Genomic DNA, 27560 nt, shown 5'->3' with positions numbered 1-27560 from the left:
GGGGCTGGGGGCTCCTAGCCTCCATTTCCCCCCCGCTCCCAGACACTGGTCCATCACCATCCCATCACTGCGGGCATTGGCACCCGCTGCCCACTGAGCCAGGCTGTGCAGAGCCGCCCACAAGTATGGCCTGGCCTTTCCCTGAACTGCACAGTCACTCTGGAGCCCAGCTGGGAGTGGTAGTCCCTAAGATCGCCCTACCCTCACGCTGCCTGCACTCCCAGCTAGGGCAGCTCCTCCCAGATTTCCTGGGCCACAGCCCTCCCTGGCCTGGACCAACTGAAACACCCAGTATCATATGCAAACAGTACTCCCCTACATCCCCTTCCCAGATCTCTGGTAGATACAAGCAGGACAGGGCCCAGCCTCATGGCACCTGCATTTCCCATTGTTGTTACGTGTATGACGGGGCTCAGATGAGACTGGGGTCCCCACTGGGCTTGGTGCTGCACAGACCTCCCCAACTGTGATCAGGGCCCCCTCGGGCTGGGCACTGCCCAGACACAGTCTCTGTCTCAAATTGCTCACAGTCTAACAGTCAAAGGGCAGGAGGGAAAACAGAAGCACTAGGGTAGGACCTTGGGGTGGCTTGGAGCTGGTGCCCCTTAGAGGGGAAAGTTGCCCTGTCCCATCCCCCTCAGCTGATTCAAGGTGAAGGTAAATCCGGTTGTGCCTGGTGTGGGATGCCTGCAGGGAGCTCTGGCTCAGCCCGGTTCCCTCGCCATATTCCTGGCTTACGTCAGGTCTGGAAGAACAGATAGTATTGTGCCATCCCCGGGCTTCTGCCAGGACGACCCACCCAGCCGGGGCTGTGGATAAATAGGAGCCTTGGGAATAAGTATGTGGTTAGGGAGTGGAGTTATTCACAGGGCGGGGGAACCCCCAGGGCCTGTCAGCTGAGGAGGGGCTCAGGGCGCTTCTCCCAGACGCCTCTCATGGCACCTGGGGCTGGGAAGCTGTCAGCTACACCCTGCACTGTGCTGCAGGAAGCAGGCTGGGGCTCAGCAGGGGGCGCTCTCCCCTTGCAGACAGTGCTGACCCCATGCCCCCGTGCCTCCTGCCCCTTAGAATCAGACCTACTCCTCCCCCGCTGGTATCTCCCTCCCCAGCCCCAATGTTATTACAGGGGAGGAAGAAGGCATGTGTTGTAGTGGTGCTTGTTATTGTAGGGTCTTCTGTGAGCATTGTTGCTGGGCAAACTGGTTATTATTGTATTGTGTCTTGGGCAAACTGGGGCTGTACAGACCTGTTTGTTATTGTAGGATCTCTTGAGGCACTAGAGCTGAGTAGGGTGGATTGTTATTGTAGGGTCTCCCAGGAACTCGGGACTGCAGGTACTGTTTTATTACTGTAGGGTAGAGCTGACTGGTGTGAGCTGGCTGGAGAAGGAGGCAGTGGGGTTGGGGATCCAGTACTGAGTTGTGGGGGAGTGGAAGCATTGAGTATTAGGGGGCTAGGCTGGGATTGGATCCAGAATTGTAGGCATTGGTTGGGTCGATCCTGGTTTGGGGAGCCCCCACTCCGGTAATGGCGTGTTCTGTGGAGAGCAGGATTGGGGATAGACGCCAGGGCACCCGTTTCTAAGGAGCCTTCTGGTGGCTGCTTCTCTTGCAGATGAGCGCGAGGCCGTGCAGAAGAAAACCTTCACCAAATGGGTGAACTCTCACCTGGCACGTGTGACCTGCCGCATCGCAGACCTGTACAATGACCTGCGCGATGGGCGCATGCTCATCCGCCTGCTGGAGGTGCTGTCGGGTGAGCAGCTGGTGAGTGTGGGGCTGGGGGACAGGGCACCCTGGGAGCAGTGCCATGGGATATTTGGGCTCCTTCACCTCTGCTGGAGGCTTCTTATACCAGTGCGGTTAGGGCCGAATTCAGATCTTAATTACCTCAGGGAGAATCTGGAGTCACCTCAGTAGGCCCCACTCCCCTTTCAGAGCAAGGAGTGAACCCAGGAGTCCTGACCTCCAGCCTGCCTGCTCTGACCCACTACCCTCATCTGCAAGAGAAGTGGCCACCGGAGGGCACCTCAGAAACGGGCAGCCATGGTGCCTATCCCCAATTCTGCTTCCCCACAGAACATGCCACTACAGGGATGCTCCCCAAGCCAGGATTGACCCAACTGATGCCTACAATTCTGAAGCCAGGAGTCCCGGCTCCCAGCCTCCTCTAGCCCACTGGACCCCACTTCTTTCCCAGAGCCAGCGTAAAACTCAGGAGTTTTGACTGCCAGCCCCCCTCTGCTGTAACCACTATGCTCTGCTCCCTCTCTGGTCGTCCCCACCTATGTGCAGACTTGAACCCAATAGCACCCACAGCTCCCTGTGCCTGGCTTTGTAGCCCATTCTGTGTCTTCCTCTGTCAGGCTGGGCTTCTCCTGGTTCTGTGACTCATGCCCTGGCTGCCCTCTGAGCTCAGCACCTGCTCCCAGCGTGCAGTGCAGCTCCTTGCCTACATGCCAGGTGCTGGGCTGGGTGGGGCAGGCTGGCTACACGCCCAGCCCTGCTCTGGTGGTTTTTCTGGTTCTTGGGCAGGTCAGGTGCTGGAGCCACCTGGCTGTGTCTGTCTGAGCTGCCCCTGGCCCGCCATCCTGTCTTCAGGGGGCACATCACTCCCTACGCCCTTGCCCTCACTGCCACAGGTGCTGCGGTCCAGGTCCTCTCTGTTTTGGAGCCCTGGCTTCCTGGCACCAGGGAGATGGCTCCCACAGCACCCAGCCCCAGGGGGGGCGAGGGCAGGCATGGAAATTCCATGCTGAAGGGTGGACTCCAGTATGGCCCAGGGTGTAGGACACTGGGCTGGGAGCCAGGACTCCTGGTTTCTTTTGACAGCTCTGGGAGGGGAGTGGTGTGTAGTGTCTAGAACATTGGGCTGGGAGCCAGGATTCCTGACTTCTATTCCTGGCTCTGGGAAGAGCAGTGTCTAGGGACTCCAACCAAGATCACCACCCCATTGTGCTGGGCGCTGCGCAGACACAGAGTGAGACATGGTCTGGGCCCTGAAGACCTCAGTCTGAATAGAGATGGGAGGAAAAACAGAGGCACTGAGAGGGGAAGGGACTTGCCCAACATCAGAGGCAGAGCGGGAAATAGAACCCAGGCATCCTGGCTCCCAGTGCAGCATGCAAAGTGGTGGTCAGTGCCCCATGCTGTGCTCAGTTATCCTAACTCCCCCCGTGTCAGGCTCCTGCGCCAAACCCTGCGGCAACTTCAGCTTCTCCCCTGTGTCGGGGACCAAGAGCAGACTGTTCCCAGGGCTGGGCTGAGCTGCCTCGTTGGTCTCAGAGCTCTAAGGGCCTTGGGCCAAGACTCCAGCATGCTCTGGTCTGTGTGGGTGACCTGTTAAACCGGCTTCCCAGCCAGAGCTAGCTGGTGCATCCGGCCCAGCACCTGGATTGTTGCCTGCTGCGAGCAGCATGGATGCTGAACCAGCAGTGAGGAGTGCAGGTCAGGGAAGGGGGTCCTGGCAGAGGGGGAGTCAGGCAGTGTGGGGCCCACAGGCCAGTAGGGGATTGAGGTGGGATCCTGGGAGCAGGGAAGCAGGCAGCGTGGGGAGTGCAGGCTGGAGGGGGGCTGGGGCGGGATCCCAGTAGTAGAGGAGGATGGTATGCGGAGCGCAGTCTGGGGGAAATACTGAAGAGGGCTGCTGGCAGCAGGGTAGGTGGGTGGCAGGGGGATCCCCTTCCTGTTACTCCCACCTTCCAGCCCAAGCCCACCAAAGGGCGAATGCGGATCCACTGCCTGGAGAACGTAGACAAGGCCCTGCAGTTCCTCAAGGAGCAGAAGGTGCATCTGGAGAATATGGGCTCCCATGACATTGTCGATGGCAACCACCGCCTCACGCTGGGCCTCATCTGGACCATCATCCTCCGCTTCCAGGTACCTGGAGCAGCTCAGTCTCCACCCCTTTCCCCACCCTGGACCTGAATCCCTCTATCCCTCTGCAGTCTCAGAGCTCCCCAACCTCTCCCCCTCATGGAGAGCCAACCCTGGTGAGAGTTGGTGACAACGGAACAATTGTCCCTGCTGGCATGGTGGAGTGGTCATGCCCCTAACAGCTGCAGGCCACTGCCCTATGGCTGCCTGTGTTATGCCAGTACTCGAGTGGCTGCTTGGGGACCCCTTGGATCCCTGGTTCAAATTGCCCACGGGGAAAGAGCCCCTCCCAATCGTGTGATGTTAGAAAGAATGGGCCAGGGAGCATGGAGCCTTCTCTCCATGGCCCGGGAGGCTTGGTGCTGGTGGGACTAACCTGCACCTGTCTCTGTATCTGCTCCCCAGATCCAGGATATCAGCGTGGAGACTGAGGATAACAAGGAGAAGAAATCGGCCAAGGATGCCCTGCTGCTCTGGTGCCAGATGAAGACGGCAGGGTAAGGGGTAAAGGGTAGCTATCGGGGGATAGAGTATCAGGTCTTTCCTCTCTAGGGGATGCTGGTTCGGATGCAGCCCCATGGTGAGAGGACTGGCTGGCTTGGGGGGGAGGGGGGTCGGGAATGGGACATGGGCCCTTTCCCCTGTAAGGGGCTCCAGCTCCATCCCCCTCACTGCTGTGTCTGTATGTTACAGGTACCAGAATGTTAACGTTCACAATTTCACCACCAGCTGGAGGGATGGCCTGGCCTTCAATGCGATTGTCCACAAGCACAGGTCAGTGTGGGCCACGTCTGGGTGCGCAGGGGACACCAGGATCTCAGGGACCCGTCGCGTGCTGCCACTGTCCTCTAGCATTGGCCTAGGGTGGGGCATTAGGATGGGGTTGATGGGGGTCAGCGAGACATGGGGGAGTGGGGGTGGAGCCTCCGGGCTGGCATTCACTGTATGCCCTTTGGTGCCCCCTGCAGGCCGGACCTTATAGATATTGACACGCTGAAGAAATGCAATGCCCACTACAACCTGCAGAATGCGTTTAACGTAGCGGAGAAGGAGCTGGGGCTGACCAAGCTTTTGGACCCCGAAGGTGGGTGTCAAGCTGTGCGGGCCTAGAGGAGGGAGGGCTGGGGTGAGCCGGGGTCTCAGTCCAATGGTCGTCCATTCTTGGTATGGGGGAAAATGCCTTTCTCATATGCGTTCATCCAGGTTGGAGGTCGGGGCGGAGTTTGTGGCTGGGTAATGCTGCTGGGAAACACTGTTACAAGGGGGACAGACTCCTCTCCCATCCTGCCTCTGTGCTGCTGAAAGCAGAGGGGTCTTTTTCCATGGTACAGTGCATTTTGGGAAAATCCAGACCACTTTCCCATCCTGCACTCATATACACGAAGAGGGAGGTTCATGGCTGGAAGCAGGGGCTCCGGGATAGCTCAGTGGTTTGAGCATTGGCCTGCAAATCCCTGGGTTGTGAGTTCAATCCTTGGGGGGGCCATTTAGGGATCTGGGGCAAAAATTGGGGATTGGTCCTGCTTTGAGCAGGGGGTTGGACTAGATGACCTCCTGAGGTCCCTTCCAACCCTGATATTCTATGATTCTATGACACCACTGGGTTAATCCCCACCCACTGAAGAGAAATTACTGCTGCTTCCCATTCACCCCCACACCAGGGCATCTAGGTGTTAGTTGCCAGGAAGTGCCTGGTGCTGATGTGCCCTCCCTCACAGTGAGGAGGCAATGGGAGATGCGGCTCCCTCACTGACATACATGGCTCTTGCCCCCAGATGTCAACGTGGACCAGCCAGATGAGAAGTCCATCATCACATATGTGGCCACCTACTACCACTACTTCTCCAAAATGAAAGCACTGGCTGTGGAGGGAAAGCGCATTGGAAAGGTACCAAGGGCAGAAACCAAGGGCAGGGAGTGCTGTCACTGCATGGGATGTGCTAGGTGGGTGGGTTGGGAGGGTGGATGGATTGGGTTGGATGGATTAGAAGCAGTGGTTCTCAAACTTTTGTACTCAAACTTTTTTTTATATTTAATAGTATTATAAATGCTGGATGTGAAGCAGAGTTTGGGGGTGCAGGCTCACAACTCATGACCCCCCACATAATAACCTCGCAACCCCTGAGGGGTCACAACCTCCAGTTTGAGAACCCTTGGATTAGATGAATAGATTGGGAGGATGAGTTGTTGGGATAAATGGATGGATGGAGAGAGAGGAAGCGTTGATGGGGTGGATGGATGGATGGAGTGGGAGAAAGGGTTGATGCGGTGGATGGATGGATGGAGTGGGAGAAAGGGTTGAAGGGGAGGATGGATGGATGGAGTGGGAGGAAGCGTTGGTGGCGAGGATAGATGGAGTGGGAGAAAGCCTTGATGGGATGGATGGAGTGGGAGAAAGGGTTGATGGGGAGGAAGGATGGAGTAGGAGAAAGGGTTGATGAGATGGATGGATAGAGTAGGAGAAAGGGTTGATGGGGTGGATGGATGGATGGAATGGGAGAAAGGGTTGATGGGGTGGATGGATGGATGGAATGGGAGAAAGGGTTGATGGGGTGGATGGATGGATGGAATGGGAGAAAGGGTTGATGGGGTGGATGGATGGATGGAATGGGAGAAAGGGTTGATGGGTGGATGGGTGGATGGAATGGGAGAAAGGGTTGATGGGGTGGATGGATGGATGGAATGGGAGAAAGGGTTGATGGGGTGGATGGATGGATGGAATGGGAGAAAGCATTGATGGGGTGGATGGATGGATGAAGTGGGAGAAAGGGTTGATGGGGTGGATGGATAGAGTAGGAGAAAGGGTTGAAGGGGAGGATGAGTGGATGGAGTGGGAGAAAGGGTTGATGGGGTGGATGGATGGATTGGGAGAAAGGGTTGATGGGATGGATGGATAGAGTAGGCGAAAGGGTTGATGGGGTGGATGGATGGATGGAATGGGAGAAAGCATTGATGGGGTGGATGGATGGATGAAGTGGGAGAAAGGGTTGATGGGTTGGATGGATGAAGTGGGAGAAAGGGTTAATGGGGTGGATGGATGGATGGAGTGGGAGCAAAGGTTGATGGGGTGTATAGATGGAGTGGGAGAAAGGGTTGATGGCGAGGATGGATGGAGTGGGAGAAAGCCTTGATGGGATGGATGGATGGATGGAGTGGGAGAAAGGGTTGATGGGGAGGAAGGATGGAGTAGGAGAAAGGGTTGATGGGGTGGATGGATGGAGTAGGAGAAAGGGTTGATGGGGTGGATGGATGAATGGAGTGGGAGAAAGGGTTAATAGGGAGGATGGATGGATGGAGTGGGAGGAAGCGTTGATGGGGTGGGTGGATGGATGGATTCTGACAAAGAGTTGATGGGATGGCTGGATGAAGTGGGAGAAAGGGTTGACGGGGTGGATGGATGGAGTGGGAGAAAGGGTTGATGGGGAGGATGGATGGAGTGGGAGAAAGGGTTGAAGGGGAGGATGGATGGATGGAGTGGGAGAAAGGGTTGATGGGGTAGATAGATAGATGGATGGAGTGGGAGAAAGGGTTGATGGGGTGGATGGAAGGATGGAGTGGGAGAAAGGGTTGATGAGGTGGATGGATGGAGTAGGAGAAAGGGTTGATGGGTGGATGGATGGACGGAGTGGGAGAAAGGGTTGATGGGGTTAATGGATGGATGGAATGGGAGAAAGCGTTGATGGGGTGGATGAATGGATGGTGTGGGAGAAAGCGTTGATGGGATGGATGGATGGAGTGGGAGAAAGGGTTGATGGGGTGGATGGATGAATGTAGTGGAAGAAGGGGTTGATGTGGTGGATGAATTAATGTAGTTGGAGAAAGGGTTGATGGGATGGATGGATGGAGGGGGAGAAAGGGTTGATGGGGAGGAAGGATGGAGTGGGAGAAAGGGTTGATGGGAAGGATGGATGGATGGATGGATGGAGTGGGAGCAACGGTTGATGGGGTGGATGGATGGAGTGTGAGAAAGCGTTGATGGGGTGGATGGATGGATGGAGTGGGAGAAAGAGTTGATGGGGTGGATGGATGGATGGTGTGGGAGGAAGGGTTTCCTTACTGGATGTTAAATTCTGAGTCGCTGGTGGGCATTGGCTCTTATGGAGCCCAAGGATGGGCTGCTGGGACCATAGGTGCTGACTTCTGCTCACGTCGGTGGGTGCTTGACCCCCCCTCTGCTCCCGGCCCTGCCCTGACTCCGCCCCTGCCTTGACCCCATTCCAACCCGTTACCCAAAGTCCCCGCTCCAACTCCGCCTCCTCCCTGCCCCTATTCCGACTCCTTCCCCAAATCCCCGCCCTGCCTCTTCCCCTGAGCACGCCACATTCCCACTCCTCCTCGCTCCCTCCCGGAGCTTGCTATGCTGCCAAACAGCTGTTTGGTGGCAGCAAGCAGTGGGAGGTAGGCAGAAGAGCCGGGACAGGGTGTGCTCAGGGGACGAGGTGAGGTGGGGGGAGGGGAGGTTTGGTTGCTGGTGAGTGCAGAGCACCCACTAATTTTTCCCCGTTGGTGCTCCAACCCTGGAGCACCCACAAAGTTGGTACCTATGGCTGGGGCCTCTTGGGTTCTTGAGGCTGCCATCCATCTCGGAGGGGGCTGTCAGCCAACAGGCTTGACCCATGCTGGCTTGGTGGTGAGTGACTCCTTCCCTCCTTTCCCCTCCCCTCCTGGCCAGGTGCTGGACTATGCCATTGAGGCTGACAAGCTGATCGAGAAGTACGAGACGCTGGCTTCTGACCTGCTGCAGTGGATCGAGCAGACCATCCTGACACTCAACGACCGTAAGCTGGCCAACTCCCTGAGCGGGGTGCAGAACCAGCTGCAGGCTTTCAACACCTATCGCACTGTCGAGAAGCCCCCCAAGTGAGTCCCTTACCCACCTCTGAGTCGGCCCTGGGCCACCACTTGGCAGCCCTGGCACAGCTAAAAAGGCACAGGGAACCCCCAGGACTGTAATCAGCACCTGGATTGGTGCACTCTGAGAGATCTGTGCCACTCTGCTATCCTGCCCCACCTCTGGCATGAGCAGAGGATTGTGGGTGTTTTTCCCAGGGCGCAGTGCACTCTGGGATGCCTTGCTACAGACAGACTGGCTACGCTGGTTACTCAGCTGCCGCCTACACAACATGGGAAGAGTGCTCACATCATGTCCAGCTACCCACACTGGCGGCACTGCCTTCACAGGTGCCCACCATGCTGTGTGTGACCAGGGAGCCTACCCCATTCCAGCCTGTGGGAGAGGGACCTTGTATGAGCTGGTCACTTCCCAATCTTGGTGTGTTCCAGTGCCCTGGCACTGCCTGCTGGCTGGCTCACGGGGGTGGGGAATGGCACGTGGGGCCTTTCCCCTCTAGGGGGCGTTGGCTCCACTTTAACCCCAAGGTGGAGGGACTGACTCAGGTTCCCTCCCAGTCCACGTGGGGACTAAAGCATGTGGTGGTCTCCAGCCTGTCTGGGGAGTTAGAGTAGAAGAATGGCGCTGGGGGAGGTAGCAGTGTGTCGGGTTCTCCATCAGAGTATGTAAAAGTTTGAAACAAGGTAAATTGTTCTCATTAACCTCTGAGGTTAGGACAAGAAGCAATGGGCTTAAATTGCAGCAAGGGCGGTTTAGGTTGGAAATTAGGAAAAACTTCCTGTTTGGGTAGTTAAGCACTGAAACAAATTGCCAAGGGAGGTTGTGGAATCTCCATCATTGGAGGTCTTTAAGAGCAGTTAGACAAACACCTGTCACGGATGGTCTAGTTATTACTTAGTCCTGCTTGGACTGCAGGGGACTGGACTAGATGACCTAGTGAGGACCGTGACTGGGGAGCCTCTGGCATGACATGAGCTCCCCCTGGTGGCAGATTGAAGAGAACCACAAGGAGGGAAGGGATGTGGATATGTGTTCTGGGTTCAGGAACTGCTGCTCCTGCCCCTGTCCCCTGGGCTCTGATGGGCTCCTGCTCCCCCGCCCAGGTTCTGTGACCAGCCCGCCTGGATCAGCTCCCAGCCTCTGAGACACATACCCCTGGCACTCTGTCTGACCCTTTACCCTATCCCCACCCCTCAGGTTCACAGAGAAGGGGAACCTGGAGGTGCTGCTCTTCACCATCCAGAGCAAGATGCGCGCCAACAACCAGAAGGTGTATATACCGCGTGAGGGCAAGCTAATCTCTGACATCAACAAGGTGAGCAGCAGAGGGCAGGACAAGGACGCAGTAGGGGGTGCTTTCCCCTTACAGCCAGTGCTGGCCCCCCTCCCTCAACTCAGTGCTGGGGGGCTTTGCTTCTGGAGGTGTCATATTTTGGATGTGATAGAAAACATCTCAGCGCTGAGCGAGGATCCCTGTACAAACAGCCCCCACGTCCCACCTCAGAGGCAGCTGCATCTCAGCACCAGGCGAGGGATCCCTGTATAAACAGTCCCTGCCCCCCCACCTCAGAGGCGGCTGCATCTCAATGTCAGGAGAGAGATCCCTGGGAGATGGTCATTGGTGCTGTCATTAATTGTTGGCCTGTGTTAGATGTTGACTCCCTGCTGTAATTAACCCCCTCCCCCCTGCAGGCCTGGGAGCGGCTGGAGAAGGCGGAGCACGAGCGGGAGCTGGCATTGCGCAACGAGCTGATCCGCCAGGAAAAGCTGGAGCAGCTGGCAGCGCGATTTGACCGCAAGGCAGCCATGCGGGAGACGTGGCTGAGTGAGAACCAGCGCCTGGTGTCCCAGGTGAGTCCCAAACCCACAAACCATGTGATTAGAGCCAAGGACTCCTGACTCCCAGCCCCCACCCAACACACGACACCCCACTTCCCTCCAGAGCTGGGGATAGAACCACGAGTCCTGGCTCCCAGCCCAGTGCTCTCTCCGGTAGAGCACACTGCATCTCGAGGCGGCTGGTTCCATGACCTGTAGGTGGGAGGAGCTGTGCAGTGACCCCCTCGGCCAGCCCTGCCCCGGCATGATGCCTGCCCTCCCCCGCAGGATAACTTTGGCGTGGACATCTCGGCAGTGGAGGCGGCGGTGCGGAAGCATGAGGCCATTGAGACAGACATCGTGGCCTACAGTGAGCGCGTGCAGGCCGTGAATGCTGTGGCCACCGAGCTGGAGGCGGAGCGCTACCACGACATCAAGCGCGTGCTGGCCCGTAAGAACAACGTGGTGCGGCTGTGGGACTATCTGCGGGAGCTGGTGGCCTCACGCCGTGAGCGCCTGCTCCTCAACCTGGACCTGCAGAAGATGTTCCAGGACCTGGCTTACCTTATGGACTGGATGGAGGAGATGAAGGTATGTGGGGGCAGTGGGGCTGGGAGCAGCCTGCCCAGCCTGGGCCGCCACCATCTGCCACCACCGAGGGGCCCAGCTGTCTGGGGTAGGTGTCCCAGGTGCTCTCTGCCAGCCCCATCCCCAGGAGCTCCAGCAGGGGGAGGCGGAGTGGCAGGCTGGCCTTCCTCTTGGAAAGGATAAGGGGGTAAAGCTGGGGGCACTGCCAGCTCAGACATGGGGTACATGCGGGTCAGTGGGGCAGATGGCTTTGAATGTCTGTAATGGAGAGGAGGGAGCAGGGGATAGCGATGCCCTGGCGCAAAGGGGAGTTCAGATGCCCTGGGTGCTATATCCTGTGCTGCAGGGAGCTGGGACTGTGCCCACATACCCCAGTGCAGCCTGCTGCTGTGTCTGTCCTCCTGGCTGGGGCAGAGTGTGGGAGGGTGCCTTGCTCTGTCTGTAGGCGTGCCCCTCCCCTGACAGGGCCAAGGTATGGGCACTGGTGGGTGGGATCTGGGAGGGCTCCCCATGCAGTCAGCAGCTGCCCGTCCCTCCACAGGGCCGCCTGCAGTCCCAGGACTTTGGGAAGCACCTGCACGGTGTGGAAGACCTGCTGCAGATCCATGCGCTGGTGGAGGCCGACATCGCCGTGCAGGCCGAGCGCATCAAGGCTGTTGGCACTGCTGCACAGAGATTCGCCACCCCTGGAGAAGGTAACAGCTCCACCCACACCACAGCCAACCCGCACCCTCCGTGTTCAGCTTTGCCGCATCCCAGGCCCCTACCTCATCCCCGCCCTGCCATGTCCCAGCCCATTCTATGTTTGCTCCTCCATGTGCTTGTCCTGCCATGCCCCAGCCCCCACATCCCAGCCCTCAAGAGAACAGCTCAGAGCCCAGCTGAGTTTGGGGTGGCCACATCTGCAGGGGGCAATGCCATATCTTAAGCCACCCTGTGAGCTTCTCACCCCTCTACGTCTCTGTGGAGGTTCCCTGCCTGGTGTGAGCCCTGCTCTGTGCCTAGCCCTGACTCTATAGCCTGAGCAAAAGGGCCTTCCCTCCCCTATTACTCCCTGTGGGCCCCCTATTTGTCTCCCCTGCCTCATGGGCACCATTGCCAGTGACCCTGGCCCCCTTTTGCCCCCAGGACCCAAGGTCAGGAGCCCCATGGCTCTTCCTGTGGGGCAAATGGCAGGGGAAGGAGGGGTTGTAAGCAAGGATCCCATGTTGTTGCCTGATGTATTGATTATGTGGCTGATTTCATTTTCCCCAGTTAGCACTCTGCAATCTGGTAGGTTCTTGTCCCAAGATCAGGCCCAGTATCTCCAGAATTATTATTTGTTTGGGAGCCCCATGGCAGTAGCAGCAACACTCGCACTCAGGGATGACTTTTGGTAATTGTAGGAGTTTTATTACCACAATGATCAGTCCAATAAATAAAATTATTCAAACAAGTAAAGTGAGATAATACAATGCTGTAAGTATGACCCACCCCAGTACCTGGGTGTACTCAGTGATGAGCTGCCAAAATCTTGACAACCGGTTCCCTCCTCACCCCACGAGGGAGTCGTGGCCCGCCCCCCAGGATCCTGCCCCATCCACCCCCCTCCCCTGTCCCCTGACTGCCCCTGGAACCAGGCAGGAGGGTCTTGTGGACCACTATAGTGGGTGCCCACCCCATTCTGCCCCTAAGAGCCAGAGGGACCTGCCGGGGGGCGAGGTGGGGAGTCCTGGTGGTGCTTACCTGGGGCGGCTCCCGGGAAACATTTGGCAGGTCCCTCTGGCTCCAAGGGGTGGATGAGCGTAGCTAGGAGGGAAGCCGGGGGAGCTGCCTCTTCCCCCACTGATCACATCAAGAGTGGTGCCTTAGGCACCAACTCTGTGGGTGCTCCAGGGCTGAAGCAGAGCACCCACTGGCAGCTCCCTGCCCCACGCCCGGCTCCAGCTCACCTCCACTCCACCTCCGCCTCCCCCGCGGACGCGCCGCCCTCCTCTGCTTCTCCGCCCGTCCCCTGCTTCCCGCAAATCAGCTGTTCGAGCGGGAAGCCTGGGCGGGCTGAGAAGCAAGTGGCGGCTTCACACTCAGGCCCAGGGAGGGGGAGGCGAGCTGGGGCAGGGAGCAGTTCCCCTGCCCCCCCCCCCAGCTCACCTCTGCTTCACCTCCCTGGGCCTGAGCACTGCCGCCTGCTTCTCAGCCCTCCCTGGCTTCCCTTGCGAACAGCTGATTGGGGGGGGGGGGGGGGGAGGAGGAGGAGGAGGAGAGAGAGGTGAGTGGGGCGGAGGGTAACTCAGGGGCGGAGGCGGAGCGGAGGTGAGCTGGGGCCAGGGTCGGGGTGGGGAGCTGCCGGTGGGTGCTCTGCACCCACCAAATTTTCCCCGTGGGTGCTCCAGCACCGGTGAGTACACCCAGTGGTGAGCTGGAGCGGGTTTGCACCGGTTCACTAGACCTGGTTGTTCAATTTAGAAGCCCTTTTAGAACCGGTTGCCCCTCGCAGGACAGCTGGTTCTAAAAGGGCTTCTAAATTTAACAACTGGTTCCAGCGAACTGGTGCAAACCGGCTCCAGCTCACCACTGGGTGTTCTCACCGTATCCTTGGGGAGAGCTCAGAAAGTTGAGACGGATCCTAGTGTGACTCTGGCATGCCAATGGAGAACTCCAGTGGCTCTCCTTAAGACCAGATGTTTTATAGGCCTTTGGTGCATATGTATAAATAGCTCCGCCCTCTTTTACTATCTTGACTTTCTCACCCTCGTAATGTTGGGGTGTCCTTATCCCATAAGTGACTATATTAATTAGTTCAAACTAATGGGATAAGTAGCATACATGTCAATTAAATTACCATGGTTACCTGTGGTTAGGCATCTACTCATGTTTCCCTCCAAAAATACCCTAAACTTGTGCAAACTGCCTTCTTGCAGGTACCTGTCAGAAGTTTTCAACACTTGTGATTATTACAAAACAAGTAAAACAAAAGCTTATGCCATCTTGGGACTTAAGGTCCCTGTTGATTTACTTACTTATGCTAACCTAAGCAACTGCTCCTATGCAGGCCTTATAGCTGTGGTAACAGCTTAAGTTATTCTTATAGGTCTATGCCGCTAAGTCTCTTGCATTTCTGCATTGCTATTCTTATCCTTTACCGTAAAATCAACCAGTGGGCTACAACATCCACATCCCCCCACAGGATACAAGCCGTGTGACCCCCAGCTGGTGCAGGAGAGGGTGGACATGCTAGAGCTGTGCTACCAGGAGCTGGTTGAGCTGGCAGGCAAGCGCCGGGCCAAGCTGGAGGAGTCACGTCGGCTGTGGAAGTTCTTCTGGGACATGGGTGAGGAGGAGGCCTGGATCCGGGAGCAGGAGCAGATCCTGTCGTCGGATGATTTCGGCAAGGACCTGACCAGCGTGCTGCGCCTCATCAGCAAGCACAATGCCTTCCGTGATGAGATGAGCGGCCGCTATGGACCCCTGCAGCACACCACGGCCCAGGGCCACTGCCTGGTGCGTGAGGGGCACTTTGGGGCACGTGAGGTGGCCGAGCGCATCCGGGAGATCGAGGAGCAGTGGCAACACCTGGAGGCGCTGGCAGGCGAGCGGGAGCGGCGCCTGCATGAGGCCTCCAGCCTCTACCAGTTCCAGGCTGATGCCGACGACATGGAGGCCTGGCTCATGGATGCCCTGCGGCTGGTGTCCAGCCCGGAGGTGGGCCATGACGAGTACTCTACCCAGAGCCTGGTTAAGAAGCACAAGGACGTGGAAGAGGAGATCCAGAACCACCGGCCCGCCATCGCTGTGCTACATGAGCAGGCCCAGAGCCTGCCACCCGCCTTTGCCCATACACCCGAGGTGGCAGGGCGCCTGCCCGCTGTGGAACAGCGCTACCAGGAGCTGGCCACTCTGGCTGAGCGCCGCAAGCAGGATCTGCAGGATGCCCTCAACCTCTACAAGATGTTCAGCGAGGCTGATGCCTGTGGGCTGTGGATTGGTGAGAAGGAGCAATGGCTGCATGCCATGGAGATCCCTGAGAAACTGGAGGACCTGGAGGTGGTGCAGCAGAGGTGAGTGGGGGCTGACCAGGCCCGCATGCACCATCTGGCCCAGCCTCGTTAGGCCCACACCCCGCTGCCCCTTGCAGCCAACGAGTAACTGTGGCCCTAGCCCCCTTCCCTGTCTCCCAGCTCTCTGTGTGGTGGGACATCCCAGAATGCATTGCTCCCCCCTTTATGCTGCTCTGTCTGTCCCGACTTAGGCACCATGGGAGAGCAACCTGGATTTTTCCAGCATGCACTGGGGCACATATGCTCTGGCAGCCCCTTGTAGCCAGTCAGTAGCCTGGCTGTCTCTAGCTATGTGTGCCCTTGGCAGTGGCCTAGCTTGCCCCTGCAGCCTCTCCCTGGAACCAGGATGTTGGTGGGGACGGAGCCCCTAATGGGTCAGTGGAACTGGCATTGCCGATCCCCTTCCCTCCCCTTGGGCATGTGGTGGGGCATCCTAGAATGCATTGCTCCCCCATGATGCTCTGGCTGCTATATCCATGCTGAGGCCCTATGGGAAAGCAGCCTGGATTTTCCCAGTAGGCACTAGGGCAGATGCGTGATCAGCAGCAGCTGGTGCTGTGCTGGGGGGAACATGAGGGGTTGGCTCGCCAGGGCAAGAGGGGGGTTGAGTGCATTGTTGGCTGAGCCTGTATCTCCGGGCCTGCAGGTTTGAGACACTGGAGCCCGAGATGAATAACCTGGCTTTGCGCATTGCGGCCATCAACCAGATTGCTGGGCAGCTGCTGAGCACTGACCACCGCAACAAAGAGAGCATCCAGGCCACGCAGGAGCAGCTCAACACCAGGTCTGAGCGGGAGGACAGGCGGCTCAGTGCCAGGGGGAGATGGGGAGGGCAGTTGGCTCGGTGCCAGGGGGAGATGGGGCGGGCAGGCGGCTCGGTGCTGGGGGGAGATGGGGAGAGCAGGCGGCTTGGCACCAGGGAGGTTGGGGGGAGAGCAGGCTGCTTGGTTCTGGGAGTGGGGGCAGGCAGCTCAGCGTCAGAGGCTGTGTGTGGGGTTCTGACTGACCCATGGGGATGAGGAGGACTCTTGGGGGATCTGCATCCAGCGACAGGCATCAGGGCTCTGGGGAGGTCTGCCTTTGGCAGCGCCAACGTGGGCTCGGCAGCTCCAGGGTGGTCAGTGGGAACAGGCCCCTCACCTACCTCCCTGTCCCTTCTCCAGGTGGGAGCGGTTCCGCACTCTGGCCGACCAGAAGAAGGCTGCGCTGACCTCGGCCCTGAACATCCAGAACTACTACCTGGAGTGCAACGAGACCAAGTCCTGGATGAGGGAGAAGACCAAGGTGATTGAGTCGACGCAGGAGCTGGGCAACGACCTGGCGGGCGTCATGGCGCTGCAGAGGAAGCTGACGGGCATGGAGCGGGACCTGGAGGCTATCCAGGGCAAGGTGTTGGACCTTCAGGGGGAGGCGGCCACGCTGGCAGCCGAGCACCCGGGCCAGGCGACGCCCATCCTAGACCAGCTGGCGGACATCAAGGCTGTGTGGGCCGAGCTGCGTGAGACCATGCGGCGGCGCGAGGAGTCGCTGGGGGAGGCCAGCAAGCTGCAGGGCTTCCTGCGTGACCTCGACGACTTCCAGGCTTGGCTGTCACGGACACAGACGGCTGTGGCCTCTGAGGACGTGCCAGCCACCCTGGCTGAGGCTGAGCAGCTGCTGAGCCAGCACGAGAGCATCCGTAATGAGATCGAGCACTACAAGGACGACTACCAGAGCATGCGGGCCATGGGCCAGGAGGTGACCCAGGGCCAGACCGATGCCCAGTACATGTTCCTGCAGCAACGCCTGGAGGCCCTGGACACTGGCTGGAAGGAGCTGGGCCAGATGTGGGAAAATAGGCATCACCTGCTTTCCCAGGCCTATAGCTTCCAGCTCTTCCTGCGGGACACCAAGCAGGTGGAGGGCGTGCTCAGCAACCAGGTGAGGCTGGGGCGACCAGCATGTCTGGGGGAGGCTGGTTCCTGTGCTGGAGATAGGACAGGCCCATGCAGCCCAGTATGCCACCCCCTTCTCTGGCCCGGATCAGACCCATCTGCCCATCCAGTCCAGTATTCCCCCGACACCTGATCAGTCTCCTGGACCCATCCAGCTTGGTATTCCCCTCCATCCCCCCATTCCAGTTGCCCCAGACTCCCACCCAAATCCCTGTCACTGTATTAGTCCCCCAGGACCCACAATCACCCCATCCCCACCCACCCTTAGCAATTTCAGTACCTCTCCATCCCACTGGCCCCTAGTTTCCTCCCTTGGGATCTCCATCTCACTCAGGGCAGGGGCCTGGAACATGGGCCAAGCTGTGCCCAGTGCCATGGCTCTGTGTGGCTCGCCCCTGCAGGAGTACGTACTGTCCCACACTGAGATGCCCAGCACCCTGCAAGGGGCAGAGGCCTCCATTAAGAAGCATGAAGATTTCATGACCACCATGGAGGCCAATGGGGAGAAGATCAAGGGGCTGGTGGACGCCGGGCGGAAGCTGATTGTGGGGGACAGTGTCCATGCAGACAAAGTCCAGGAGAAGGTTGACTCCATTGATGGCAGGTGAGAGCCCAGCCCCACAAGGGCTTCTGGGAGTGGGAACCCTGTTGTGTCATTGTTGTCTGCGTTCTATCCCCACTCTAGGAAGGGATGGGGGGGTTGAGTGGGTTAGAGCAGGGAGGGCTGGGAGTCAGGACTCCTGGGTTCTATCCCCAGTTCTGTGATTTAGGACAGGTCCCTTCCCCCTGGAGTTAAACAGGGAGGACAATAGTGAGATTAACGATTGTGATGAGCTAGGAGCTCCTCCCTGGCCAGAGCCAGGCAAACCTGGCCCAGGAGGTCAGAACAGCCTGTGGGACGGATCTCAGCTTGCCCTGTTCAGAGAGCACAAGTTGCTAGTGCCCGAGGTAGCGGAGAGTCCTCACGAGCAAAGGCAGTGCCGGCTCTATGACATACAGAGGACAGGCCCCGATCTCACCCTGCAGGTGAATATCACATGAGTCTCTGCTTTCCTTCCCCAGGCACAAGCGGAATCGGGATGCTGCCAACGAGCTGCTTCGGCGGCTGCGAGATAACCGGGAGTTGCAGCACTTCCTGCAGGACTGCCAGGAGGTGAGTGGAGGGGGGGCTGTGGGGGAGGGGCAAGGGGGCCATGGGTCTGGGGATCCTCACTCTGTCCTCTGCCTCCCCACCAGCTCACCCTGTGGATCAATGAGAAGATGCTGACAGCCCAGGACATGTCCTATGACGAGGCCCGCAACCTGCACACCAAGTGGCAGAAGCACCAGGCCTTCACGGCCGAGTTGGCTTCCAACAAGGACTGGCTGGACAAGATCGAGAAGGTGGGGGCGGTTAGGGTATGGCAAATTGGGGACCCCCCCACATGGCTGCACCCGAATACCGTGGCCCTGTCCCCTTGCCATGGACTTACCATCATGGCCATGCACCAGCATCAGAGACTTGCCCCTTCATGGTGGACTTGCCACAGCATCAAGGACCTGACTCCATGGCCACTCCCCAGTGCCATGGACCTGCCCCATGGCTCTGCCCCCTCTCCATGGACTCATTACCACAGCCTCGCCCTAAGACCATGGCCCTGCCCCCACAGTCCCACCCCTTACCATGGACCCTCTCACCCATGGACCCCCTGCTGCAGACCATGGACCCTCCCACTTCTGGTCCCAGAGATGCTGGGGTGTCAGCAGGGCCCCCAGGACTTGTCCCACCAGTCGGGTTGTCTGTGCATGACTGAGGGGGGAGCTGGGCCCACTGGACTCTGCTGCTCCTGCCTCATACTGAGCCCCCTGCTGGGATAGAGCTGGCCAGGCCCCTGGAGAAGTGGGGCTGGGTGTTAATACCCCACTGAGATGCATGGGGCAGGTCCCCCCTCTCAGAGCCATTGTCTCAGGATTCCTGCAGACTCTGGTGTGACTGTGATCACATGACTCCAGGAGGCAGGGCACAGGGCTGTAGCAACTTGGCCTTCATCTGGGCTTGGCCAGGCCTGCTGGGGCCTGCAGACCCTGCAGCACATGCAGGGCCTCGTCCCCCTAACCAGTGCTCTGGGTCCCTGACAGGAGGGGCAGCAGCTAATGGCGGAGAAGCCAGAGCTGGAGCTCGTGGTGAAGGAGAAGCTGGACAGCCTCCACCGGCTATGGGATGAGCTGGAGTCCACCACCAAGACCAAGGCTCAGTGCCTCTTCGATGCCAACCGGGCTGAGCTCTTCACCCAGAGCTGCTCTGCCCTGGAGGCCTGGCTGGCCGGGCTGCAGGCCCAGCTCCAGTCTGATGACTACGGCAAGGATCTGACCAGCGTCAACATCCTGCTGAAGAAGCAACAGGTCTGGGGTGGCAGGTGCAATAGAGGGGAGGGCAGCCTAGATTCTTGGGGTGAGGGATGATGGGGCTCCAAGATGACCCAAAATTCCAGGTCCCAAAGGCCCGTGAGATACAGGAGATCCTGGCCCTCTGACCCTCTCAATCCCAGAGCCCATTCTCCCATTTCCAAGGCCTTGGGTATCCCCTGGCAGAGGGAGCCTGCTCCATTGGCCACCGCACTGGAGAACCCTAGACTGGCCTCATCCCTGACACCACCCCCTCCATGCACCACGGCTCAAAGGTGGAACTGGTTGCCTGCAGGATCCCCAAGCACCATGGGGAAGCAGAGGGGGACCCATGGCTGCATCACACCAGTGGGGAGAAGGGCCAGACTCCCTGCTCTCCCTGGGCTGGGGCTCTCTGCTGGGATCCCTAAGGCTGTAATGCTGTCCTCTGCCCCTCAGATGCTGGAGAATCAGATGGACGTGCGGGAGAAGGAGGTGGAGGCCATCCAGTCGCAGGCACTAGCCCTGAGCCAGGAGGACGCCAACACAGCTGAGGTGGAAGGCAAGTTCCGGGCAGTGGAGGAGAAGTTCCTGGACCTGCGGGGCCCTCTGGAGGAGCGCTGCCACAAGCTGCTGGCCTCCAAGGAGGAGCACCAGTTCAACCGTGACCTGGAGGACGAGATCGTGAGTCCCAGGCAGTGCAGGTGGTGCTGCCGTGTGGGGAGAGGATGGGAAATGGGGCCTGGAGAGGGGAGACAGGAATGAGATCCAGCCCCAGAGACTGCTGCCTTTTACTCCATGGGCCTCAGCCTAGAATTACAGGAGTGCAGAGCCCCACCGCTGCGCCCAGCACTCCCCCATGCCAGGGGGCAGAGTAGGGGGCATTTAGGCTGGGTTTCTCCTGCAGGCCACTGTGCCCCCTGGACAGTATTGGGGCTGAATGATGGGTCCCTATCAGGGACTAGCACTAAGCCCTGGGTCTCTAATGGGGCAGATCTGAGTCTCAGTTACGGAGCCACACTGCCTTTCAGAATGAATGTGCTAGATCTTTGGGCTTGGCTGTGCTGCACCGCCTCACACGTCTCTCCAGAACCAGAGACAGAGCCCAGCCCCCCTGTTCCAGCCCAGTAGATCCCACGCCCCTCCCAGAGCCGGGGGGAGAACCCAGGAGTCCTGACTCCCAGCCCCAAGCCACTAGGCCCTGCGCCCCTCCCAGAGCCAGGGGGAAAACCCAGGAGTCCTGACTCCTAGCCCCCTGCTCTAACCCACTAGGCCCTGCACTCCTCCCAGAGCTGGCAGGAGAACTCAAGAGTCCTGACTCCCAGTGTCCTAGTGTTCTTGAACAAATAGAGCCCTCACTGGCTAAGTGTGAGTCTCCGTCCCCCTCCAGTGGCCAGTCCCTGCTTCACCTGCCGGTGATGCCCTTTAGCTTCAGCAGTGGGGCTCTATGCAGCATGTGTGGAGATCCCACCCTGGCTGGTGACAAGTGGATGGGGTGGGGGGTCAGGCTGGGTCCACGGGCTGGACTTTTGCGTGGGAGGGGAAAAAAATTTAAACTGGGAAATTCCATTAATCTCCCACCCTGATATTCAGAGTGCAGTGTTGAGTGGAGGGGCTGCCAGGTTTGAGGCTGCCCATGCATGGACCCCCTTGCAGTTCCTGTCCCATGCAACATCCCCCACTCTGTGCAGTGCCCGTGCAGCCCCCATGCAGCCCCCTACCCTGTGTACTCCCCTGTGCAGCCCCCCCGTGCAGCCCCCTGTGCATCCTCTACCCTGCGCACCCACCTGTGCAGCCCTACATGCATCCCCCATCCTGTGCACCCCCGTTCAGCCCCCCATATATCCCCCACCCTGTGCAGCCCCCCATGAAGCCTCCATGCATCCCCCCCACCCTGCACAGTTCTCCCTGCATCCCTCACTGTGAAGCCCCCCCATACAGTCCCCCCATGTGCCCCTCATGTGCCCCTGACCCTGCTCCACGTTGTGCTTTCAGCTGTGGGTGAGGGAGCGGATGCCGATGGCCATCTCCACCGACCATGGCAAGGACCTGCCCACCGTCCAGCTGCTGATAAAGAAGAACCAGGTGTGGTGCCAGGCTGGGGAAGGACTGGGGGGCTGGAGTCTGCTCACCCCACTCAGTGGCAGAGGTGCTCCCTACCTCACGCAGGGTTGACAAGGCAGGAGTAGGGGGTTGGGGGCAGGGGGAATATGAAAGGAGGAGGGGGTGGGCGAGGGTTGATGGGGGATGGAGATGAGGGAGGGGTGAATTGGGGGGAGGGTCAAAAGAGTGGTGAGGCCTGGGGGTGAACGTACCATGACCCCCCCCTTCCTCTCTGCTCCCAGACTCTACTGAAAGAGCACTCTGAAGGCTGAGGTTGGGGGGTGGGGAGGGTCAGGAGCAGGGGGCTCAGCATAGGGGAGAGGGTGAATGCCACACTCTGACCCCTCTCGCCCATGCTCCCTGCCCCAGACCCTGCAGAAGGAGATCCAGGGCCATGAGCCACGCGTGGAGGAGCTGCTGGGGCGGCGAGCAGGGCTCGCGCGCTGCGGGCCCGTGGAGCGGGTGGAAGAGCTGCAGGAGGCCTGGCGGGAGCTGGGGCACCAGGCGGAGCTGAGGCACCAGCGTCTGGAGCGGGCACACGCTGCCCAGCAGTTCTACTTCGACGTGGCTGAAGCTGAGGCCTGGATGGGCGAGCAGGAGCTGCACATGATGTCCCAGGAGAAGGCCAAGGTCTGGGGGAAAGGGAGTGGAGGCCCCGCCCCCACCCCTCCATGGGAACCAGGTGTACCCCTCCACCCACTGGGTGCCCCCCCTCTGCAACTGTTGTGCACGATGTCCCAAGAGAAGGCAAAGGTGTACGGGGGGCACAGAGCCCAGCCTGCCCCACCCCCTCTCTGCCTCTGAGAGCCCCCTTGTTCCCTGATACCCACGGGAGCTGGGGTGCCTCTCACTCGCTGGGTGCCACCCCCCCAGCCACAGAAGCTGCACATGATGTCTCAGGAGAAGGCTGCTCTTGGATGTCTTGCATCCACCCTAACCCCCCACCTATGAAAGCCAGTGGGCCTGTGAGAGCTGAGTGACCCTCAGCCTGACCACCATCCTAGGAGCTGGGGACAGCCCTGCCCACCCGCTCCCTTTGCCCCTGCATCATGGCACCCCCGCCCCTCCCCCCCTTTGCCCCTGCGTCGTGGCACCCTCCATCCTTCTCTGTCTGGCACCCACAGGACGAGCTGATTGCCCAGGCCATGGTGAAGAAGCACCTGGTGATGGAGCAAGCGCTGGACGACTACGCCCAGACCATCCACCAGCTCTCCAACCAGAGCCGCGACATGGTGGCCAGTGAGCACCCAGAGAGGTGAGACCCCCCGTGCCCCTTCCCCCCCCCAACAGTGGGCACAGATCCAGGTCCCATGGCCCTGTGCTACTGGGGGGCAGTGAGTCCATAGCCTCCCATGGGTTGCCAGGAGCCCAGTCGAAAGCCCCGTCCCTCCGCCCCGCTGAGCCCAAGTTGTCCCCTCAGCAGGGCCTGAGCCCGGCTGGATGCTGCTTGTGCCTGCATCACAGACCTTGTGGCCCGATGCTCTGTGCCCAGACACCATTCGCCATGGCTGTGCATGGAGAGAGGGGCACCGCGGCTGTCCAGGGGAGATCAGACCTGGAACCTACAGTCCCTCTCACTTGGGATAGAGGTGGAGACTCCCTTAGCAACATGCCCCCCTTCTTCCTGTTTGCTGGGGTCCGCCCCAAGCCTGGCACAGCCCTGTCGAGCGTGGCATGGCCCATGCCAGCACAGCCCCCACAGCATGGGAACCCCCAGCCTCTTGGGCAGCGCATTAGCCCCAGGGCTTTCGCAGGTCTTCGGCCCCTGCTCCCCGGCAGTGCTGCCACTTCCAGTCGGCGAGGGGCAGGCACCGCTCTGTGGCTCAAGTGGCTCTTCCCCCTGCAGTGAGCGGCTCACCCTGCGCCAGGGCCAGGTGGACAAGCTGTACGCCAGCCTGAAGGACCTGGCAGAGGAGCGGCGGGGGAAGCTGCAGGAGCACCAGCGCCTCTGCCAGCTTAAGCGCGACGTGGATGACCTGGAGCAGTGGATCTCGGAGCGCGAGGTGGTGGCTGCCTCCCACGAGCTGGGACAGGACTACGAGCATGTCACTGTGAGTGCCCAGTGCAGAGCAGGGGGAGCTAGACTGGTCCCTGCTGGGCCATGTCAGTCTGAAGTGGGCTAGACTGGTCCATGCTGAGCTATCCTGCTCTGTACTGGGTGATACTGGTCAGTCTAGACTGAGATAGACTGGTCCATGCTGAACCATCCCAGTCTCCGCCAGGCTGGGCTCCTGTGCAGGCTGGTGCCAGAGCCCGGCTGGCTACGCAGTGTGGCGTAGCCTCTCTGCAGCACTAGCCGAGGTAGCCCTACGTGGAGCCCAGCTGAGGCAGCCTCATGCGCCTGGAGCCCATCACCTCCCCCGGTGCACCTCCCATCCCGCAAGCCCATCCCTTCTCCTGTCGACCCTTTCCTGACCTCCCGTCCAGACCCCCTCTCCCACTCCCCCCAGACCTGGGTCCCATCACTGCCCTCAGCAGGGCCCGTGGCCCTCCCTGACCCTTCTCTTTCCCCAGATGCTGCGGGACAAGTTCCGGGAGTTCTCCCGTGACACCAGTAACATCGGGCAGGAGCGCGTGGACGCCGTGAACCTGCTGGCGGACGAGCTGATCTCATCAGGGCACTCGGAGAATGCCACCATTGCCGAGTGGAAGGATGGGCTCAACGATGCCTGGGCCGACCTGCTGGAGCTCATCGACACCCGCAGCCAGATGCTGGCAGCTTCCTACGAGCTGCATCGCTTCTACCACGATGCCCGCCAGACTCTGGCCCAGGTGCAGCACAAGCAGAAGCAGCTGCCTGACGAGGTGGGGCGCGACCTGAACACAGCCGAGGCCATGCAGCGCATGCACACAGCCTACGAGCATGACATCCAGGCGCTCAGTGCACAGGTACTGCCAGCTGCAGGGTGGGATTGGGCAGGGTCTGGGGATGGAGAAGGGGGGTGGCGGCAGGGTCTGTGGCAGCGGGAGGGGAGTGGGGTGGGATGGGGGGACAGGGTGTGGGGTAGGATGTGGGGGAGGGAAGAGGAGCCGTGTGGGATGGGGAGGGGGTGTGGGGTAGGATCTGGGGTTGGGTGTGGGAGCAGGGTAGGCTGGAGACAGGGTCTGGGGCAGGGGAAGAAGAGCAGAGTGGGATGGGGAGACAGGGTGTGGGGGAGGGGATGGGAGCAGTGTGGGATGGGAAGGGAGTGTGGGGTAGGATCTGGGGTGGGGAAGGGGAGGGGAGCAGGGTAGGATGGGGGCAAGATCTGGGGGGTCTGGGGCATGGAGAGGAGAGCAGGATGGGACAGGGGACAGGGCATGGGGTAAGGAAAGGGAGATGGGCAGGATGGAGTGTGGGGCAGTGTCAGGGATTCCTCTCTCTACATACACTTCCCCTACGAGTGGGAAGGGTGGCATGGGGTGGGGGCGGGATGCCACTCTGACCCCCGGCTCCCCAGGTGAAACAGGTGCAGGAGGACGCTACGCGGCTGCAGAAGGCTTACGCGGGTGAGAAGGCCGACGACATCCGGCGGCATGAGCAGGCCGTGAGCGAGGCCTGGGCTGAGCTGCTGAGCAGCAGCCAAGGCCGCCGGCAGCTGCTGCTTGACACCGTGGACAAGTTCCGCTTCTTCAAGATGGTGCGAGACCTGATGCTGTGGATGGACGGGGTGCACCTGCAGATAGACGCCCAGGAGAAGCCCAGGTGAGCAGGGAGCCCCCAGGGCACGGACTGGAATAGCCCAGCCCAGACTGGCATGGCCCAGTGTAGGTCAATATAGCCCAACATAGCTCACCCAGCCTAGCAGAGACTGGGATGGCTCAATGTGGACCAGACTGACCAGTATCGCCCAGTACAGACCAATATAGCTCAGCATGGCCCAGCCTATCCCAGTTCAGCCTGACATGGCCCAGCACAGACCAGTATAGCTCAGGACAGACTGGCCAGGCCTCCACCCCAGCTAGCATGGCCCAGCTGGGATCAGAACAGCATGTGCCAGTGGACACAAGTCTGGAGACTGGAGGGAATCGCCTGGGCCCAGCCAGCCAGTGGGGAGTGGGGGGCTGTTGCTAGCTCAGCCATGCTGAAGGGTACCTCCTTATCCTCCTTCCCCAGGGACGTGTCCTCGGCTGACCTGGTCATCAAGAACCACCAAGGGATCAAGGCCGAGGTGGAGGCCCGGACGGACAGCTTCAATTCCTGCATAGCCATGGGCACTGCACTGCTGGACAAGGGCCACTACGCTTCTGACAAGGTGAGACCCCCAGGTGACAGCCCTCCATGCCCCTGCCATCCCAGCACTGCCCCCTGACACTACCCCCAGGTGTTGTGTGGACTGGGTGTCTTGGGTCCCCTCTAGTTCGTACCTGCACCCCTATGCTGGGATCCAGGTCAGGATCTCCTCCAGTCTGTTCCCAAGTCATCCCCTGAAAGGCCCCTCTCCTGCGTAGGGTTTACACATCGTGATCCATTCCTCACCGCCAATCATTTGACTGGGCTCTAGTTCCTTCCCACATCGCGATCCATTCCTCACCGCCAATCATTTGACTGGGCCCTAGTTCCTAGCAGTGGGACCATGTGACCAACACAACTGTGATTCCTCCAGGGTGGGCTGGGCCCCCCACTTTCCTGAGCCAGCGCCTCTGCTCAGATTTCAGAGAAGCTGTCCCAGCTGCAGGAGCGGCGCAAGGAGATCGGAGACCGGTGGCAGGAGAAGATGGACTGGCTGCAGATTGGTTAGTGAGGAGAAGGGGCAGGGAAGAGAGGGGGCTCTATGTGTCGGGAGGACACCAAGGAGGGAAAGGGGCAGCAGCACAGCTGTAGGGTTGAATCTGATGTGGTAGGGTGCAGAGGGGTGCAGTGGGGAGGTCAGTACTCCTGGGTTCTATCCCCAGCACCATGAGGGGAGTGTGGTCTAGTGGGTTGCTGGGGGATGGCAGCTTGGTATTCTGGGCTCCTGTCCCCGGCAGTGCCCCACCCATCTGGTCTGTCCCCCTGCAGTTATGGAGGTGCTGATGTTTGGGCGCGATGCCAGCATGGCTGAGGCCTGGCTGTCCAGCCAGGAGCCCATTGTGCGCTCAGCCGAGCTGGGCGGGAACGTAGACGAGGTGGAGAACCTCATCAAGAGGCACGAGGGCTTCCAGAAGTTGGCCGCTGCCTGGGAAGAGCGCTTCCTGGCACTGGAAAAGCTCACCACGGTGAGAGGCCTGCCTGAGGTTTGGGGGCCCTTGGTGTGTGCCCGGGGCGGGGATGCTGCACGCCCATACACACATCCCTGCTGCTCTGCCCCAGGGTGGGGGGTGGCTGTTGAGCCGTTGGTGTATGCCTGGGTTGGGGATGCTGCAGTCCCACACATGGCCCCCTGAGGCCCTTGGCTGTGCCTTGGTGTGACACTGCCAGCCCACACAGTTTCCTGTGCTCTACCCTAGCCCTGGCCCAGGGTTAGGATGTCTCCATGGGCCAGAGGTAGCGCTGGGTTTGCCACAGAGGCCACCAATTGGAACTAAGGCCTGAGACCCACACAACTTGGTGAATGGAGCCTCCAGTGGGTGTGTCTGTGTTGAGTCTGTATGATGGATCAGAACCAGAACCCTGGATCTGGACTCCTACCCTGGAGCAGGTCTGATCTGCATGGTGCCCCTTAGGCCTGTTTCTGCCAGGCCAATCAGAGCTGCAATCCCAATTCTGGAGCACCCTTCACTCTGAGGAGGTGTCGATCCCAGCTCTGCCCCTCATGGTCTATCTCGTATGGGTCAGAACCAGAACCCCTGGACCCTCTTGAGTTGTGGACAGCTCTGCCACTACGGCTCGTCTCTTGCCAAATGGATCGGAACTGGAACCCCAGTTCGGAATGCCTTGGCACTGGGGGCAGGTTCCCAGCTCTGCCTCTGGCCGTCCACCTTGATATGGATCAGAACCAGACCCCTATGGAACTGCCGCTCCCCACCCCAAGCCCTGCACTGTGCCATGTGGAGACATGCCCCTGGCCTGTGTTCCCAGCCCGGGGGC

General features: G+C 59.7%; 1 protein-coding gene across 6 annotated transcripts in view; it reads left to right on the top strand.

The window, feature by feature from the left end:
• Window positions 1–27560, top strand: part of SPTBN2 (spectrin beta, non-erythrocytic 2) — a 61787-nt gene that overhangs the window by 29569 nt on the left and 4658 nt on the right. For all 6 annotated transcript variants that reach the window (XM_048856311.2, XM_075130464.1, XM_075130461.1 and 3 more), the window contains 28 exons: window positions 1615–1766; window positions 3705–3878; window positions 4281–4372; window positions 4569–4649; window positions 4844–4959; window positions 5651–5763; window positions 8548–8735; window positions 9925–10042; window positions 10420–10578; window positions 10834–11136; window positions 11675–11828; window positions 14300–15170; window positions 15817–15954; window positions 16334–17090; window positions 17506–17708; window positions 18167–18257; window positions 18341–18487; window positions 19223–19486; window positions 19928–20152; window positions 21464–21553; window positions 21941–22201; window positions 22696–22826; window positions 23418–23622; window positions 24086–24460; window positions 25012–25256; window positions 25668–25806; window positions 26203–26287; window positions 26553–26749. In XM_048856311.2, the coding sequence (XP_048712268.2) occupies window positions 1615–1766; window positions 3705–3878; window positions 4281–4372; window positions 4569–4649; window positions 4844–4959; window positions 5651–5763; window positions 8548–8735; window positions 9925–10042; window positions 10420–10578; window positions 10834–11136; window positions 11675–11828; window positions 14300–15170; window positions 15817–15954; window positions 16334–17090; window positions 17506–17708; window positions 18167–18257; window positions 18341–18487; window positions 19223–19486; window positions 19928–20152; window positions 21464–21553; window positions 21941–22201; window positions 22696–22826; window positions 23418–23622; window positions 24086–24460; window positions 25012–25256; window positions 25668–25806; window positions 26203–26287; window positions 26553–26749 (6074 nt within the window). The remainder of the gene's footprint in view (window positions 1–1614; window positions 1767–3704; window positions 3879–4280; window positions 4373–4568; window positions 4650–4843; window positions 4960–5650; window positions 5764–8547; window positions 8736–9924; window positions 10043–10419; window positions 10579–10833; window positions 11137–11674; window positions 11829–14299; window positions 15171–15816; window positions 15955–16333; window positions 17091–17505; window positions 17709–18166; window positions 18258–18340; window positions 18488–19222; window positions 19487–19927; window positions 20153–21463; window positions 21554–21940; window positions 22202–22695; window positions 22827–23417; window positions 23623–24085; window positions 24461–25011; window positions 25257–25667; window positions 25807–26202; window positions 26288–26552; window positions 26750–27560) is intronic.

Source organism: Caretta caretta, chromosome 7 (assembly GCF_965140235.1).
Source record: "Caretta caretta isolate rCarCar2 chromosome 7, rCarCar1.hap1, whole genome shotgun sequence".
Taxonomy (NCBI): domain Eukaryota; kingdom Metazoa; phylum Chordata; order Testudines; family Cheloniidae; genus Caretta; species Caretta caretta.
The sequence above is the reverse complement of the archived record's forward strand: the minus strand, read 5'-3'. Positions and strand labels throughout refer to the sequence as shown.